The 15794-nt window shown below is 42.5% G+C and overlaps 4 protein-coding genes across 6 annotated transcripts; 3 read left to right on the plus strand and 1 right to left on the minus strand.

Moving 5' to 3' along the window:
- The first annotated feature begins 22 nt into the window (after nucleotides 1-22).
- Nucleotides 23-3315, plus strand: rnf151 (ring finger protein 151). 3 transcript variants are annotated; one of them, XM_060041892.1, is made up of 5 exons: nucleotides 23-150; nucleotides 468-549; nucleotides 1128-1297; nucleotides 1593-1689; nucleotides 2307-3315. In XM_060041892.1, exons 2-5 carry the CDS (start codon nucleotides 547-549, stop codon nucleotides 2787-2789), a joined length of 753 nt encoding a protein of 250 aa, XP_059897875.1. In that variant the 5' UTR covers nucleotides 23-150; nucleotides 468-546; the 3' UTR covers nucleotides 2790-3315. The 3 variants fall into 3 exon arrangements, with proteins under 3 accessions (XP_059897875.1, XP_059897886.1, XP_059897867.1); XM_060041903.1 differs by lacking the exon at nucleotides 23-150 and adding an exon at nucleotides 1434-1504 and having other exon boundaries at nucleotides 166-549; XM_060041884.1 differs by lacking the exon at nucleotides 23-150 and having other exon boundaries at nucleotides 177-549.
- A 931-nt stretch (nucleotides 3316-4246) lies between these two features.
- Nucleotides 4247-5878, plus strand: rps2 (ribosomal protein S2). The gene is made up of 5 exons (XM_060041874.1): nucleotides 4247-4414; nucleotides 4530-4619; nucleotides 4862-5303; nucleotides 5571-5662; nucleotides 5745-5878. Exons 1-5 carry the CDS (start codon nucleotides 4250-4252, stop codon nucleotides 5826-5828), a joined length of 873 nt encoding a protein of 290 aa, XP_059897857.1. The 5' UTR covers nucleotides 4247-4249; the 3' UTR covers nucleotides 5829-5878.
- Nucleotides 5879-6999: 1121 nt separating this feature from the next.
- ndufb10 (NADH:ubiquinone oxidoreductase subunit B10) lies at nucleotides 7000-9427 on the minus strand. The gene is made up of 4 exons (XM_060041918.1): nucleotides 9188-9427; nucleotides 8750-8888; nucleotides 8256-8395; nucleotides 7000-7143 (listed from the first exon to the last, which is right to left on the minus strand). The coding sequence occupies exons 1-4, from the start codon at nucleotides 9333-9335 to the stop codon at nucleotides 7061-7063; spliced, it is 510 nt and encodes a 169-aa protein (XP_059897901.1). The 5' UTR covers nucleotides 9336-9427; the 3' UTR covers nucleotides 7000-7060.
- A 658-nt stretch (nucleotides 9428-10085) lies between these two features.
- On the plus strand, nucleotides 10086-15789 carry LOC132449945 (large ribosomal subunit protein uL3-like). The gene is made up of 10 exons (XM_060041850.1): nucleotides 10086-10244; nucleotides 11041-11233; nucleotides 11789-11957; nucleotides 12202-12337; nucleotides 13392-13578; nucleotides 13799-13959; nucleotides 14151-14252; nucleotides 14532-14627; nucleotides 15146-15265; nucleotides 15590-15789. The coding sequence occupies exons 1-10, from the start codon at nucleotides 10242-10244 to the stop codon at nucleotides 15641-15643; spliced, it is 1221 nt and encodes a 406-aa protein (XP_059897833.1). The 5' UTR covers nucleotides 10086-10241; the 3' UTR covers nucleotides 15644-15789.
- The last annotated feature ends 5 nt before the right edge of the window (nucleotides 15790-15794 follow it).

Here is a 15794-nt window from a genome sequence, read left to right on the forward strand (position 1 = left end):
GTGCGGCCCACAACGCTGTGATTGGCTTAATAGTTTATATCCCAATTTGTCATTCAGTAATTTTTAAATAAAGAATACATTCGCTCAATAATTACTATACGTCATTAGGGATTCCCATTTCAAATACAATATAATTCAAGATTTCTTAACGTGAGTGACTTATAATGAATTGTCCTCTCTAAATTATAACGTGCCTGTTTTGTTTTGACGTTCAAAACATCTATTCAGAGCAATGGATGTCGCTAGAGAAGTGGTTCGCCGTGACAAAAAACTGTCATTTTCCAACATGATTGGCGTTCACCATGCTAGAACAAGACAGAAGGCCCACGCCTCACATGGAAAACAATTATCTCCTCCGTGGTTTAGATATATTGGTAGATATGCATTTGTTTACGCGCATGTTCCCTGACTTCATGCGTTGTGAGGAAGGTTCATGTATGTGTTCTATTGATAATGTGGGTGTGTAGCTTGTGTTACATGACTGCGAGCGATATGGAGTAGCCCTAAACAGGAATGGAAAGAGGCTGATCAGAAGTGAAGGTTGTTATGGTGAGTTTTGGCTTGATTGAAAAATGTTATTTAGGATTCGAATGACATTGACAAAATGTGAATGTTTATATTGTAATTTATATTGAGCGCTGAAAGTTTATTTTGGTAAATGTGTAGTCATCCGCTGACTTTGGTCTCTGTTTAAAAGAAAATTCTAGCAAGTAATCGCTTATTACATAACGTACATTTTTGTACGTTATGTAGGTGTTAATAAATATACATTACTTTTATTATTACATTATCTGATCACATGTTTTTTTCCCCCAGAAGGGCAATTATAGTTGGTCCCATTTGCCTTAACAATGACACGCTGATAGTTACAGGTTAGGGGCATTTGTGATCCCAACCCTATAAGTAGTAGTAGTTGTAGTTTCCATAAGCTGGAAACTAGCGATTAATAACAAAACTTGAATAACAATACACTAATACATAATTAGAAATGATAGAAACTATAACCTATGTTATATCCATGTTTTAAAATGTATGTCTTATAACATATTACATTCATAATGAAACATTTCTCGCAACTCTTAATAAATGTGTGTGCGTCATTGTGATTGGTCACCCCATGTCTCCAGGCGGATTCAGAGGCATCACCGCAGAGCGGGGGTTACGATGTGGAGCTGTTCGTGGACACGCCGGACTACGACCTCATTTGCACCATCTGCCAGGGGGTCCTACGATGCCCCGTGAGAGCCACGTGCCATCACATCTTCTGCAAGAGATGCATTTTGCAATGGCTGAAGAGGTACAGACCTCACTGACCTATGGGGATTATAACTTCATTCACATTACACAATTTCTGGGGCAGGGGAAGTGCAGTGGTTGGGTTGTTGGACTCTCAGACAAAAGTTTCTGGGTTCCAACCCGAATGTCCTTTGCAGTTGCTCACATGCCTACGTGCTGTAGGCCTCCCTGAGAAAGAGGCCTTAACCCTACAATGCTTATTAATGACGTAAGTCGCCCTTGATTGTTGGCTAAATACTAAACAGGAGTAGGAACAAGTTGCAGAGCGGTGTTGACTGAAAGTGATTCCTCTCTAGGCAGGAGACATGCCCGTGCTGCAGAAAGGCTGTCAACCAGAGCGTCATCTTTGTCATGTTCAAGCTCAGCAGGTCGATTGGCCGCATGAAGATTAAGGTAGGTACACAAAGGAGGGACAACGGCTATGATACTTTCTTCAGATAATGTCGATTTTCAAAACTCAAAATTAACTTAATCAACACTGAGGCACCATGAGATTATGAGCCAGTCTTGTTTTTAACTTTTTCTTAAAGGGGACTTATTATACCACCAGGTGTGAGTGTGATTAGCCTTACAAGCCGTTTCGAAAATCGGCCTAATATGACATCACTAGTGGGTGTGTCCACCTAGATCTGTGCAGGATAGATGAGCAATGTTTACTTCAGTCCACTGGGTAGGCTGGTAGATAGATCTATCCAGCACAGATCTAGGTGGACACACCCACTAGTGATGTCATATTAGGCAGATTTTCGAAACGGCTTGTAAGGCTAATCACACTCACACCTGGTGGTATAATAAGTCCCCTTTAAACATTTCTGTTGAAATACTTTTTTGCATTATGAAGGGAATTGAATGTTCTGGAATGACCATGTCAAACTCCATCTCATGTTAGCCGTATGAACGGCCATGCTTTCACAAAACATATACCCAATGCTTCCCTAAGTATATCGTACTCTATGTCTAGAAAGACGTTAAGTTTCCCTCAACACGTTCTGCGCTTGGTCCCCATCCAGTGTAGGAATGAGATCCGCGGCTGCTCAGCGACGTTCCCACTCGCGGAACAGTATTGCCACAGCATGAGCTGCGTCTACGAGCTCATCCCCTGCCCGTACCAGGGCTGCCGTGCCCAGCTCCTCCGCCGCGACCTGGACACGCACGCGCGCCACTGCGAACACTGGCGGCAGCCCTGCCACATGGGCTGCGGCGTTGTGCTGTCCCACCGTACGCAGGCCCAGCACAACTGCTACCGGCAGCTGAGGCAGGAGTACGCCTTGAGGCAGAGGAACCACCGGGCCATCGCCGCTGCCCTGCAGCGGAAAATGCGGCGCATGCAGAGCACCATGGCCCACATGAAGAGGCAGATCGGCCTGATCTGCGAGAGCCTGGAGGTCATGGACGACCTGCAGGAAGAGGAGGTGGAGGAGGAGGTGGAGGAGGAGGAGGTGGAGGAGGACCAGGGGGAGACCAGCGGAGGCGCCAGTGCCAGTGGCTCATGATTAGGAGGAGGGTTTTCTCTTGGGTTTTGTGTGTGTGTGAGTGATTAAGCTACATGTTTGATGACGTAAAGAAAAGTATAAAATACTGTGGTTTACAGAATTTTTAGATGGTCTTTCGTGAACTGCCAATTGTTAATGCCTCTGTTGCCATCTTGCTTGTTCACATTTTAAAATCAGAGTTTAATATTTTGACTGGGGAAAATCTTGGGTCCTGCTTTTTGTCTATGTCAATGAGAAGGAGTTTTTTATTTGGTACAAGCTTGTAATGTGGCATTTGGTAGGTATATTGTATAAATTGTTTTACCCAACACATGTTGATAGCTTTGTTTGGTGTCCACTTGCAACTAACACATGGTCATGCTATTTACAATTTTTCCGATGCCACCTCAGGGGACCTATAGAACTGGTTTCATTATTGACCATCTTATTTTTGCACAGTACAGCTTTAAAAGTGAAATGATATGATGATAATGATGAATTCCAATGTCTATGTGTTTTTTTTATAAAAAGGAATCATATATTATAATGTCCTTTGTCTGTTATTTATCGATATAAAAACAGTCATTAACGAATTTAAGAGGTAATTATATCGGAAAAAGGTTTCCATTGGAAACAAAATGCTCTTATTTTTCCTGAAATAAGGAGAAAATCTCAAGAGAAGCTGTTATTCACATAGTTAAGATCTCGACTCTAAGGAAAAATGATAGAAAAATAAAGATGATGCATCTGAAAAGCAATATTTTCTATTACATGAGGTCAAGCTAAAAGTTCGATTACATAATTTAGCATTTTAACTAATACCGTAGCGACCCCGTACTTTAAAGCCTCTGTGGAGGGTTAGGCTGATCATCAGCAGCAACCGTACTCCATAAAGGTGAGTTTCTTGAACAATTTTGCGTCATTAATTCAGAAAAATAGGGAAGAATTAATTTTACATAAAACCTTTCTCTGAGAGAATTAGGTCGTTCATTCAGATAAACAAGAGCAGAATAGATTTTACCCAGTGAATGCATTAAGTTTCCGGACTTTTTTTGTAGTTCTTTTTTAAAAAAATATATATATATCGATACGAAGATTACTTTGGAGTCATAGGATCCATCACAGTTGTCTTGTTACCAACAGCGGCACCGCTTCCCTAAACTATCGCGAGAACAAGTCGTATAAATACAGAGCGGAACTACTGTTTTTTCTTCTTCCTGTTATACAGATCACGTAAGTCTACCGCACATCGAATGCGTGCTAAAATCTACAACAATCTCTTTCATCTTGGTTTCAAATATAGCGATTTACATATAAAACGTGAACTGAAATGTTTAGTATTATATCTATTGATACATTTACTTACTGGGATTTGATTAAAATAGTTATATATTGAACACTACTCTGGTGGCAATGCTGATTGCTTCCTAGTGCTTGTTTCCTCTAAATAACTGGGATGCTCATTTTTAATCCATCAGCAAATGGCGGACGACGCCGGTGGTAGAGGAGGTTTTCGCGGAGGTTTTGGCGGCGGCGACCGTGGCGGTTTTGGTGGCGGCGACCGTGGCCGCGGACGCGGCCGTGGACGTGGTAGAGGCCGCGGCAGGGGCCGTGGAGCTAGAGGCGGCAAGTCCGAGGACAAGGAGGTAAGCCCCACTTTACTGCCCATGTTAAATAATGTTAACTTTGCGTGTTGTCAATTTGCTTCTACTGATTAAAAACGAGACCAAAACGCGTCGTTAACTTGTTGTATTGTTTCAGTGGGTGCCCGTCACCAAGCTGGGACGTCTTGTCAAGGACTTGAAGATAAAGTCCCTTGAGGAGATCTATCTCTACTCCCTGCCTATCAAGGTAAAATTTTATTGCTCTAAATGTAAGAAATAGGTTAAGATAATGCTCTTTTGGAACAGAAAGATTGGCTGCTGGATATGTACATGTTATTTTGCACTTAAATCGCCAAATGGATAGTTCAGCAAAAATGTATTACTGTATGCTGCCCTATTGACCAGGTGACCCTTGCCAGTGATAAATCGTATTGTGTTTTCCCCTGGATAAGTAGTTGACTCAATTAAATAAGTAACTTTGTGTTTCAGGAGTCGGAGATCATCGACTTCTTCTTGGGGTCGGCGCTGAAGGACGAGGTGCTGAAGATCATGCCTGTCCAGAAGCAGACCAGGGCTGGTCAGCGTACAAGGTTCAAGGCCTTCGTTGCCATCGGCGACTACAACGGCCACGTTGGTCTGGGTGTCAAGTGCTCCAAGGAGGTGGCAACCGCCATCCGTGGTGCAATCATCCTGGCCAAGCTGTCCATTGTTCCAGTCAGGAGAGGTTACTGGGGTAACAAGATCGGCAAGCCCCACACCGTGCCCTGCAAGGTCACCGGTCGCTGTGGCTCCGTCCTGGTGCGTCTCATCCCTGCACCCCGCGGTACCGGCATTGTGTCGGCCCCCGTGCCCAAGAAGCTGCTCATGATGGCTGGTATTGACGATTGCTACACCTCTGCCAGAGGCTGCACCGCCACCCTTGGCAACTTCGGTAAGGGTCCCGTTGTGTTTGTTAGAGGTTGAACCTGCGCTGGGATATTTGATTCTCCTTGCTCTGCCCAGATTCGCCTTTGCTGTGACGATTCTGTCTTAAAACGGAGAGAGAGTAACGGGCATTATTAGTGCACGGCAGAAGGACCTCTCAATGGTGTCTTCTGTTCCCCTGTTGTGTGCTCTACATTCTGTTTAGTTAAACTGAGGTGTGGCCAAACCTCCCATTGCCGTCGGCTGCTCTAATACTTTATGCTTTTGTTTTCAGCCAAGGCTACCTTTGACGCCATCTCAAAGACGTACAGCTACCTGACCCCTGATCTCTGGAAGGAGACCGTCTTCACCAAGTCACCCTACCAGGTCCGTACCCTACCCAGATAGGTTGTGATTTATTTTGTTAACTGCTTGTGGTGCAGAAGATGCTCATCGTGTTTGTTTGCAGGAGTTCACTGACCATCTGGCCAAGACCCACATCAGGGTTGCCGTGCAGAGGAACGCAGCACCTGTGCCACCCGCCACCTCCTAATTGCTTTTGTACAATGGCTTCGTTGAATAAAACTTGACCAATCAAAAGCATTCAGTCTGACGCATTATTTGAATGTGTTGCATTAAATCGGGTTGCTATTGGAAGTACTTGAGAATTTGAATCTAACCCATGTTTTAATGTGTAAAGATAACTAGAGCTTGCTTATTTGTATCTGCATTAAACTAGCGCTAAATCAGCAGTCTTGCGTTTAGGAAGTCTGTTTCCACAGACTTATCTGGAAGCCACTAGTTTTATAAATTTTATAAATAAAAGTTCCACAAGGGAACTTTTATTTATACTTTCTCTGCATAGGCTACTGGCAAGTTCAGCACTGAACTTGCTTTTCCCTGTAAAGTACAGCCAGCTACTGCAGTGCATATTAGGTCATAACATGCAGAATTAAGTCAAGATAATTTTACGTGAGGTGCCAATGGACTTGTTGCATAGAGCAAATAGTGTCCGGAGAACGGGTGTAGCCACATGGGGTCAGAGGTTGCCCCCCCCCCAGTATGAAAAAAATAAATTATCCTGAACGGAAACTCTAAAATAAATTATATGAACTGTTAGTTTGACCTGACTTCTTATTCAGTGTTATATTTTGACGTTATGAATAAATACTGCACACTAATAGTTCCCCGTCATCAGTGAAGTGCCATCCCAAACAGACTGGCCCGAGCTGGCCACCAAAGTAATAATATCCTAGCTACGCACCTGCCAGAGGACAGGGGCGGTCTAGTTAAGAGCTAGTGACCAACAGAACAGGATGGGTTCAACACCAGATTGACAAGTCATACCTGGCAACGGGTATTAATCATAGGGTTAATATGGGTGAATAGTGTATTGTGAATTCTCAAAAGACATTTCAGTATCACTGAAAGCGGTAACAGGTGGAGTCTGGCCAAATGATAAAAGCCCTTGCGTTTGAAGTATTATGAACTGGTTGTCCAACACCCTTGGGTTCTATGGGAACAATCAGCTTATCTCCAAATAAATATTTGAGCTTGCCAATGTTATAATGGGCAAGAGCATGTTTACAGACGCATAATTCCACCTGTTTCACTGCTACTATCGATGATGAAGCCTATTTTGGGAAGGTTGGAAAGTCTTACAAAGTTTCCAAAAATGATACTTCATGGAAAGATGAATAGAGTGGAAACCATGGCTACATAAATAGATCCCATAAAGTTTATTTTACAATTATCACACGGGTAAAGACTGAATAGTTATTTGTTTTAAGCTTTCTGAGCATCCATCATCCTCTCCTTCTGCTTCATTAGACACTTCCTTCCACTGGCGTACGCTCCCAGATCTCCATCTGCAAAATGGCAGAATTACATTAATATACATTTAAAGATATATATTGCTTAGCTCTAGCAATGACACACATGATAAATAAAAGACATGTACATTTCAGGGAGGGTGCCGACAATGACTTTGGGGGGCAGGGGGAAGTTGTTTATTGCCTGTGGTGCCAAATGTTTTGAGCTGGGTTTACCCGTAGGCATCCATGGGTAAGATACCAGATTGCTTCCTGCTCTTCATGAAATGCATCTGAATTAATTGCGTAAATATGCTTTTCAGAGGTGTTGTGGATAATAATTATGACATTTGGTGGACACGTTCATCCAAAGGGTCTTACAATGGAGAATGTAGATAGATTCTTAGCAGTTTTGGCCACAGTAGGAATTGAACACTGGCGTGTTAATGCCATGCCTAACTGTGCTAGACAGCACCTTGCACATACAGTAATATACTGATACAAATAGATATTTTCCTCCATGGACATTTTTTTTGTTTGTGTTTCATGGTTAATCTCAATGGGGCCTTTTCACAGCCATACTGGAACTTGTGAGCCCACTTTCTGTTAGTTTTTTCCAATGCCAACTTAGCTGTTGAGTGCAACCGAATCCATGCTGAAACTAACCAATGGTCTGTTTTTGTCATAATTGGCCCATAACAGTCCAAAATGTATAAACACACAATAAGTTTTAAAATATCGCAACAAGCAAAAAACATATATTTAGGCAGCTACTGGTGAAGTGCATGTCCTCATCGTAGATCTGGATTCCAGCAACCAGGAATCAGATCTAAATTCCAACATCTGAATCATACCTCCATGGGACATGATTTGGGACAGAACGTGTGTCATACCTAGCACTTTGGTCAACTGTTGTTGTTTTTTTAAATGTGCTTTACAAATAAATGTACATTTACATATACCATCCTACTTGGATATTTATGTACTTTATATTTTTGAGGGAGTCCTGGCAAAGATATCCGTGTTCAAATAACAAACTAGAAAACATTTAGAAAATCACAAAATCATATGCCGAAAAGGACTGAAAGGAGGAAACAGATCTAAGGTAGCATTTACGAGTTCCAACCCGTACAACACTAGATTAACAACCTCCACGTAACTTTACTTACAGCGCGATAGGAAGGCCTTCGTGGCATCATTGTAATTCTGCAGCTCCTTTGAACAGTTCTGGTGGTAGCTGTCCCCCTCCCTCTGCGTGCAAGCCCTCATGCGCTCCTGGAGGATACGGACAATCTCCTGGTCCACCTTACTGTTGTAAGGAGAAAGCGATAGAAGAGTAGAGAGAGGGAAGAGGAACCGAGTGGTGAAAAGGACATGAAGTCAAAATATAATGTCAAGAAATATATATTAAAAAAAGATCGGTTGGATAATTTGACTTTGAGCATCAATATGGACATGTTGAACTTTACTTTCTTAATCAGGTATTGAATACATCTCTACAGCGTGTCATATCATGAGTTAGCAAACCGATAAAGATCGGTCATCAAACACAAGGTGCTAAAATCGAGAACAGGTATATAATTATGTAAACTAGGTCAACTGGTAATTTCATTGGATGGCCCAATCAGCAGTTGGCGGTACCAAAGGATGAGACGGAGCTTACTAGTCTCTCCTCCACTGCATCTCGGCTTCATAGTAGCAGACATAGTCGCCCTCCTCGCACTCAGTCAGATCAGGGACACGGCGGAACCTCTGGTGGTAATAGACTGACTTGTGGCCAGACTGGATGCTATCAATACATTCTGGAAAAGGGACAGAAACATAAATAATCAGAACATATTTTAAAGAATTTGTTGTATACACATTTTACAGAGGTCACATTTGCATTGTGCCAAAAAGCATCTAGGCTGCTAACATCGTTAGCTCAAGTTTAGCACTGCAAGAAGCATTCCCAGCTAAACATTTGAATACTTTGTCATTGCCATTTCCAAAATCAAACAGATCGATGTAATCGTCTATTTTGTTAGAAGGTACATTCTCAGAAGCTCTAATAAGATAGCGAACAACATTAGATAATAATTACAAGTTTGACTCCACCAACCTCTAAATTTGGTGACTGGGAGATCCACCGAATAATAGAACAGTTTGGACGCGATCACTGCTGGACTTGGCAGGCTGGTCTGTTTATTATCAGCTGGCGTCCGACGTGGAGGCACTGGGTAGACATCTTTGTCGAAATCATCAGGCATTGTGCCTTATTTTAAATCGGAAACAAGACAAATCCTTAAATTCGACCTAGTCTTCGGTCCTTAATACGTGACGCATGCGCAGACAGTTGAATATGGCGGCTTAGAGGTCAACACACACGTATTTTTTATTTTTTTTGTATTATCACAATGATATCATGAAATTATTATAAATTGTATTCATACAGTCTTCCCGTTGATATTTATTTACTCTTTCGTAAATCCGTTGGATTTTTCTATGAATACAGGTTAAAGGTAAAAGGTCGGGTTTTGAAATATTATGTAAGTCCAGCAGGTGGTGCTGACGTTTCACAAGATTGCCTGTTGACGTCGAGTAATTGACAGTATGCAATCATGAAATAAAATATAAATGTTATGAACACTAATAATTAAGCCTATTCCTATAGATACAATATTTTTAAATGCCTACGTATTGCTATTTAGAAATAAATTAAGTAATGCGATGTGAAACAGTCATGAGATATTAGAAATGGGGAGATCTGGTTCTTGAATGTATGCTTTTTTCTTATCAAACCTTTTTATAAAGAATTGGTACCCCTGTTATTGAGTATTTATTTGTATGTTTGGATCAGTATTTTGTTAACACAGAATGATATCTCGGAGGGATAGTTCCTGTACACTTCTCCATCCAACCAGATGACCAGTAAGACCCTCCTCTCTCCCTCTTCTCCCCATGTCCCCCCCCCCCCTGGTGACTCTGGTCTCCACACTTGGCAGGGCTGACCTTACTTGAAAAGTAATATGGCCCCTCAGCCAGACCCAGCCAGCCAATCAAATTAAAGCTCTCACACTGTAACATTTTTAGTCTATTTCTTACTTCAACACTTGATCCTGTCTCTCTCTTTCGCTCTCTCTCTCTCTTTGGGACTCCTGTCCAGACGACCCAACATGGTCAGTGCTCTACTCTCGTATTTTTATTTACATTAATTTGTTATCTAAAAGCTTTTAAAATCTTGGTTTGTGTGTTTCTATGTCTCCTTTAGGCATGTGTTGGGCTATGATTTATGTTAAAAGATTGGCTTTAAGAGTTGTGTAAAATAAATGCAATTTGTCATTGGTAGCTTTGAACAGATCACTTGATTATGCCTTCAGCTTAATTTTTTTTTACGTTTCTTATCAGATTGTTGAATATTATAAAACTATTATAAAACTAGAGGACGTAATTGTTTGTGCCGCTTGAAAAAGCTTAATGTCTGTGCTGCTACATAACGTGTATCTGAGAGAGCTGAAGACACATGGCAGAGTATCATGTTGCCGTGGAACAAACCAACACGTGTATGGCTTGTCCTCCATTTTATGACATGAACAACACTGGACATTATAGAAAGAGTAGTTTGATTGGGCAAAAATGTATGATAGTTTGAAAAAGTCTATATTTGAACATTGACACCTGCTGTGACACTGCTCTTAAAAAAACGTCTGTTATACCATATGCTTAAACTATAGCCATGTAGGACTTGTAGGATTCATAGTTTAATTAAGGTTTTAAAGATCTTCCGATAAAAGTCTTATCTCAAAGTCAATGTCACAATCTTGTTTTGACACGTATACATCTCTCCATCAAGTGTTTGAGGAATCTTGCGTTTTCTTTAGGGTGCAATTGTAATTGTTGACCGTCCGTATCCATGGAGACTAGTCATCGTCTCACTCACACACTTACATATGGGGTGTCGCTCTTCCTCTCCAGTCTCACCGTAAATTCCACGCCCCCCGCCACGGGCACATGGGCTTCCTGCCCCACAAGCGGAGCAAGAAGCAACGAGGAAAGGTGCGCACCTGGCCCAAGGACGACGCCAGCAAGCCTGTCCACCTCACCGCCTTCCTCGCCTACAAGGCCGGCATGACCCACACCCTCCGAGAGGTCCACCGCACCGCCCTCAGTAGGTACCGCTGGCTGGGGTAGTCCTGCGTCATGTCATCATCCCACATACTCCTCAATGTCAAACTCAGAGAAATCTTAATCTCTGTAAAAGTCAGAGAATCTTTTAGTGTCAATGTCAGTGAAATCATATCTCTTTATCAAGTAAAATCCTCCTTTGATGTCAGGGCTTCCCAAACCTTTTGATGCTGTGACCCACTCGTAGGGGTACATTTGGTCGTGAGGACTCAACCTTTGCTGTCTTCATACATACTATATATGACCCACTTGGTACCCTGCTGCCACCCATTTATGAGTAGGGAGCCACACTTTCAGAAAACACAACTCTATGTCCTTTATGTAGTGAGGTAAAAAATAACATGTGTATTCCTTTCATGGACATTTTTAACTAAATAGATATGTTTGTGTATGACTTGATGAGAAGTGTTGGATCTATAATCCAACCCGAAAGACAGTGATTTACCAAATTGAGCTTTACTGTATACATTACAAACAGGCCTTATTGAGAGCATTTTGCTGAACTACTGGCCCCTGGTGCTCTTCCCTCCAACAACAGAGCAGTCCAAGCGTGAGGAGGTAGAGGCAGTTACCATCCTGGAGACCCCCCCTGTCATAGTGGTGGGCATTGTGGGCTACATCGACACCATCCGCGGACTGCGCAGCTTCAAGACCGTCTTTGCCGAGCATATCAGTGATGAGTGCAAGCGCCGCTTCTACAAAAACTGGTTAGGGGACTTTGATCAAAGTATATTCTGATGGGCTGTATTGGATTGAATAACACCACAGGGCCTTATTCACCTAGCATCCATCTTGTCCCTAAGCTGGCCATCTTGGCTCAATCTTGGTTCTAGACACTGGCGTTTAGAGCCGAGATGGCACAAAGATGGCCGCTATGTGAATAAGGCCTATTGAGGCTATATAGACACGATACATGACAGTATCTGTCCAATTCTAACCTATCTGATGTAGGTACAAGAGCAAAAAGAAGGCCTTTACCAAGTACAGCAAGAAATGGCAAGATGAAAGTGGAAAGAAGCAACTTGAAAAGGATTTTGCATCATTGAAGAGATACTGTTCAGTCATCAGGGTGATCGTCCATTCTCAGGTACCCTTGACACAGTGTTCACATTTACAAACAACTATGTCCAACAGTCCACTTACCATATCTCTAATCTATGATAGGTAGTGTACGCATCCCCCACTCCAGTTTTAAGACCTGCCCTCTCTACTTCTCTATCAGCTAAGACCTGTTGGCACAGCCAGGAATTGATTGACAGCCAAGTGTACCCAACAAATACCTCTTGTTAGAAGATCTTATGTTATCCGACATGATCACATGACCGTATGTCAGCCAGTCATGCCATGGCTAATCTGTTGGCTGCCACTCTTGAAACTAAAATGACTGTGACACACACTGCTGTCTTGTAGCTAGGCAGGAGCCAGACCAGTGTTGCGCTTCAAATGACAGTTTAAATATAACCCTTAGGAAGGGGGTGGAAGGCCCACTCAAACTGCTGTCCTGTCCAACCCGCATGACATACATTTTTAGAGATAGGTTGGGCAAGAATTAGAATGGCTTTTATTACATTGTACAATAATTCTACTTATTTCAGCATTTCAATTTACTTTCTTCTTTGTGGTTAACTTTATTAAGGTTGTTGGGCATGCGTGTTATGATGGATAATTAAATACATTTGCAAAGGGAACATATCTTTAGATCTCCTTGAGAATAGGGTAGGGGGAATGATCCGGGTAAGGGTTTAGTGTTTGTTATTATAGGTTATTATCCTATGACGAGGTTGTGAAGTCAACCTGGTAAATAGTCCATCCCTAACTTTGTTGGGCATTCCCCTCCATACATTTAAATTCCTGTTAAATTCCCAACAATTTTAACGATAACGGATATAGGCTTTTGCTCATGTTTTGTGTCTCTCTTTCCCTCTGTCTCCTCCTCTTCAAACCTTGTCCCTCTGACTCCATCCTCTCTCTCTACATCTCATCATGCCTCCAATCCATCTCTCCAAACCTCCACCCCTCCCCCCCTCTCTCTCTCTCTCTCTCTCTCTCTCTCTCTCTCTCTCTCTCTCTCTCTCTCTCTCGCTCTCTCTCGCTCTCTCTCGCTCTCTCTCGCTCTCTCTCCTCTTCCCTCCTCCTTTCAGATGCGTCTGCTGCCCTTCAGGCAGAAGAAGGCCCACATGATGGAGGTGCAGCTAAACGGAGGCAGCATTGCGGCCAAGGTGGACTGGGCCAGGGAACACTTTGAGCAGGCGGTGCCTGTCTCTGCTGTCTTCTGCCAGGACGAGATGATCGACGTTATCGGAGTCACCAAAGGCCACGGGTTCAAGGGTACGGCTGGCCAGTTCTTGTGTAAACCAAGTCTGAGAGAAAGTGCATGTAAAGTACAGGGTCTAGTATTCCTGTGCTTAAGGTAGTGAGCTGATAACCTTGTATATTATTATCTTTTCTAAAAAGAAACAGACTCAGACATACACACACACACACACACAGACACACAAGCATGTACACAAACCCTCTCCAACTGTCTTGTTCTCTGGTTGACTCCCAGGTGTGACGAGCCGCTGGCATGTCAAGAAGCTACCCAGGAAGACCCACAAGGGCCTGAGGAAGGTTGCCTGCATCGGGGCCTGGCATCCGGCCCGCGTCAGCTACACCATTGCCCGCGCTGGCCAGAAGGGTTACCACCACCGCACAGAGTTAAACAAAAAGGTGATTTTATTTATACAACTCAAATAGACTATCAGGTTTTATTGGGGATGTGTAGTGGATATTTGGTCTTCCTGACAATATATTTTCTTCTGCCCACCATTTTATAATTTCATGTTTAATCATTCAGGTTGTATTTAAATGTATATACACTGCAAAGCTCCAGAGGTCCTCATTCTTCTGTTTGTGCGCAGATCTACCGTGTGGGTCAGGGGCTCCGTGTCCAGGATGGGAAGGTGGTCCATAACAACGCTTCCACAAACTATGATGCCAGCCAGAAATCCATCACCCCACTGGTAAAGCCTACCTGAAAAAAACAGTGTAAATTCAACCATATCAAAAATATATATTTATTTATTAATATAGGTACTGTTTTGTCTTTAATTGTGTCGTTCTTTCAATTGTCTTGTTCTTCTTGTTAATGTACTGCTGTGACAAATTAACCGTAACCGGAGTATAAATGTACGATGTTATCTTACTCTAAAACTCATCTGTAATGATTCTCCTAACAGTTTACAACAATTATCTATCTATTAAGAAGGATTTGGTGATTTATTGATTGTGTGCATTCTTAGGGCGGTTTCGTTCGCTACGGTGAGGTGAAGAATGACTTCCTCATGGTGAAGGGCTGTGTGGTGGGAGTCAAGAAGAGAGTCCTCACACTCAGAAAGGTAAACGCCTCTGCTTCAACAACGGTCCTCAGTTACAAGGGAATAGATAGAAAAGTGTGGATCAGTGAGACCCAACCCAAAGTACTAAGTAAGATTCCAAGCCTGTCTGAAGACAATTACCATAGTTTTAGAGTTGCACCTAACTTTGCTGAACTTAACATTTTTACATGGACAAAAATGACATAATTATTGTATTTATGCATGCTTAAAGTCCTTGTGTCTGACCTCTTGCAACCATGCGTGTACCCCCTAGCAACCACACACATCACCCCTGGAAACCAACAAGTGTAACTTCTGCAAACCACACAAGTGGCCCCTGGCAAACAACACAAATATTCCCAGGCAACAACACATCACACGTTGGGAGTCATGAAGTGCTGTCCTAGATCATCATTATAGCAGTAGCGGCATTTCATTCACCCTTATATATGTTATAAACCGGGGATCATGGAGGGGGTCCAGTTGGCTATACCTAAGCTACAGGTCGGACTATTGTCTCGTGTTGTTTCTCCTCACAGTCGTTGTTGGTTCACACGTCTCGCAAGTCCCTGGAGACCATCGATCTGAAGTTTATCGACACCACGTCAAAGTTCGGTCACGGCTGCTTCCAGACCGCCCAGGAGAAGAGGGCATTCATGGTGGGTTGCTCAATGTTGTTGTTGTGTGTGCAATGTAAACGTGCACACCGTTTAAAAAATGAAAAATGGTTGGAACAAATTAAGTGAAGAGTTAAACAAATAGCTAAAGTGATAAAGTCTGAATACATTGAGATAAAATATAGTATAGCTGAGCTGTTAAAGCTGATAGTGGTTGAATCAAGTCAGTGTTACAGTCACACACACACAAGTCTGGATCTGTATGCATGTCTGTATATGGGTTTTGTTCTTCATAATTGTTAAAACAAGGTAAACTGTGATTGCGAGCCATTCCAACCTTTGCTTGACTTCCTTTTTGACGTTCAGGGTCCGCTGAAGAAGGATTTGAAGGCACCAGAGGTCACGGCAGAAAAGTCCTAAAGGAAGCCAGGCTCCCAGACCCAGACACAATAAATACAGTGTTTTACCTGTTGAACGGCATGGTCACTGTCAATGTGTTGTGCAGCCATACACGGACGATTATTCATTTGTGAATGGTATTAAATGATTTTGTAGAGGGAAAATTCTTTGA

Source organism: Gadus macrocephalus, chromosome 2 (genome assembly GCF_031168955.1).
Source record: "Gadus macrocephalus chromosome 2, ASM3116895v1".
Lineage (NCBI taxonomy): Eukaryota > Metazoa > Chordata > Actinopteri > Gadiformes > Gadidae > Gadus > Gadus macrocephalus.

Bases quoted from the DNA above. Each gene is read 5' to 3' on its own strand.
- rnf151 (XM_060041892.1), top strand. The intron at 1,298-1,592 runs GTACAGACCTCA...ATTCCTCTCTAG, and splicing joins ATTTTGCAATGGCTGAAGAG to GCAGGAGACATGCCCGTGCT. The intron at 1,690-2,306 runs GTAGGTACACAA...GTCCCCATCCAG, and splicing joins TTGGCCGCATGAAGATTAAG to TGTAGGAATGAGATCCGCGG.
- rps2 (XM_060041874.1), top strand. From the start codon at position 4,250: ATGGCGGACGACGCCGGTGGTAGAGGAGGTTTTCGCGGAGGTTTTGGC. The intron at 4,620-4,861 runs GTAAAATTTTAT...TTTGTGTTTCAG, and splicing joins TCTACTCCCTGCCTATCAAG to GAGTCGGAGATCATCGACTT. The intron at 5,663-5,744 runs GTCCGTACCCTA...GTTTGTTTGCAG, and splicing joins TCACCAAGTCACCCTACCAG to GAGTTCACTGACCATCTGGC.
- ndufb10 (XM_060041918.1), bottom strand. From the start codon at position 9,335: ATGCCTGATGATTTCGACAAAGATGTCTACCCAGTGCCTCCACGTCGG. The intron at 8,396-8,749 runs GTAAGCTCCGTC...TCCTTACAACAG, and splicing joins ATGCAGTGGAGGAGAGACTA to TAAGGTGGACCAGGAGATTG. The intron at 7,144-8,255 runs GTAAGTAAAGTT...GCCATTTTGCAG, and splicing joins GAAGGCCTTCCTATCGCGCT to ATGGAGATCTGGGAGCGTAC.
- LOC132449945 (XM_060041850.1), top strand. The intron at 11,234-11,788 runs GTAGGTACCGCT...CTCCAACAACAG, and splicing joins GGTCCACCGCACCGCCCTCA to AGCAGTCCAAGCGTGAGGAG. The intron at 14,253-14,531 runs GTAAAGCCTACC...GTGCATTCTTAG, and splicing joins AGAAATCCATCACCCCACTG to GGCGGTTTCGTTCGCTACGG.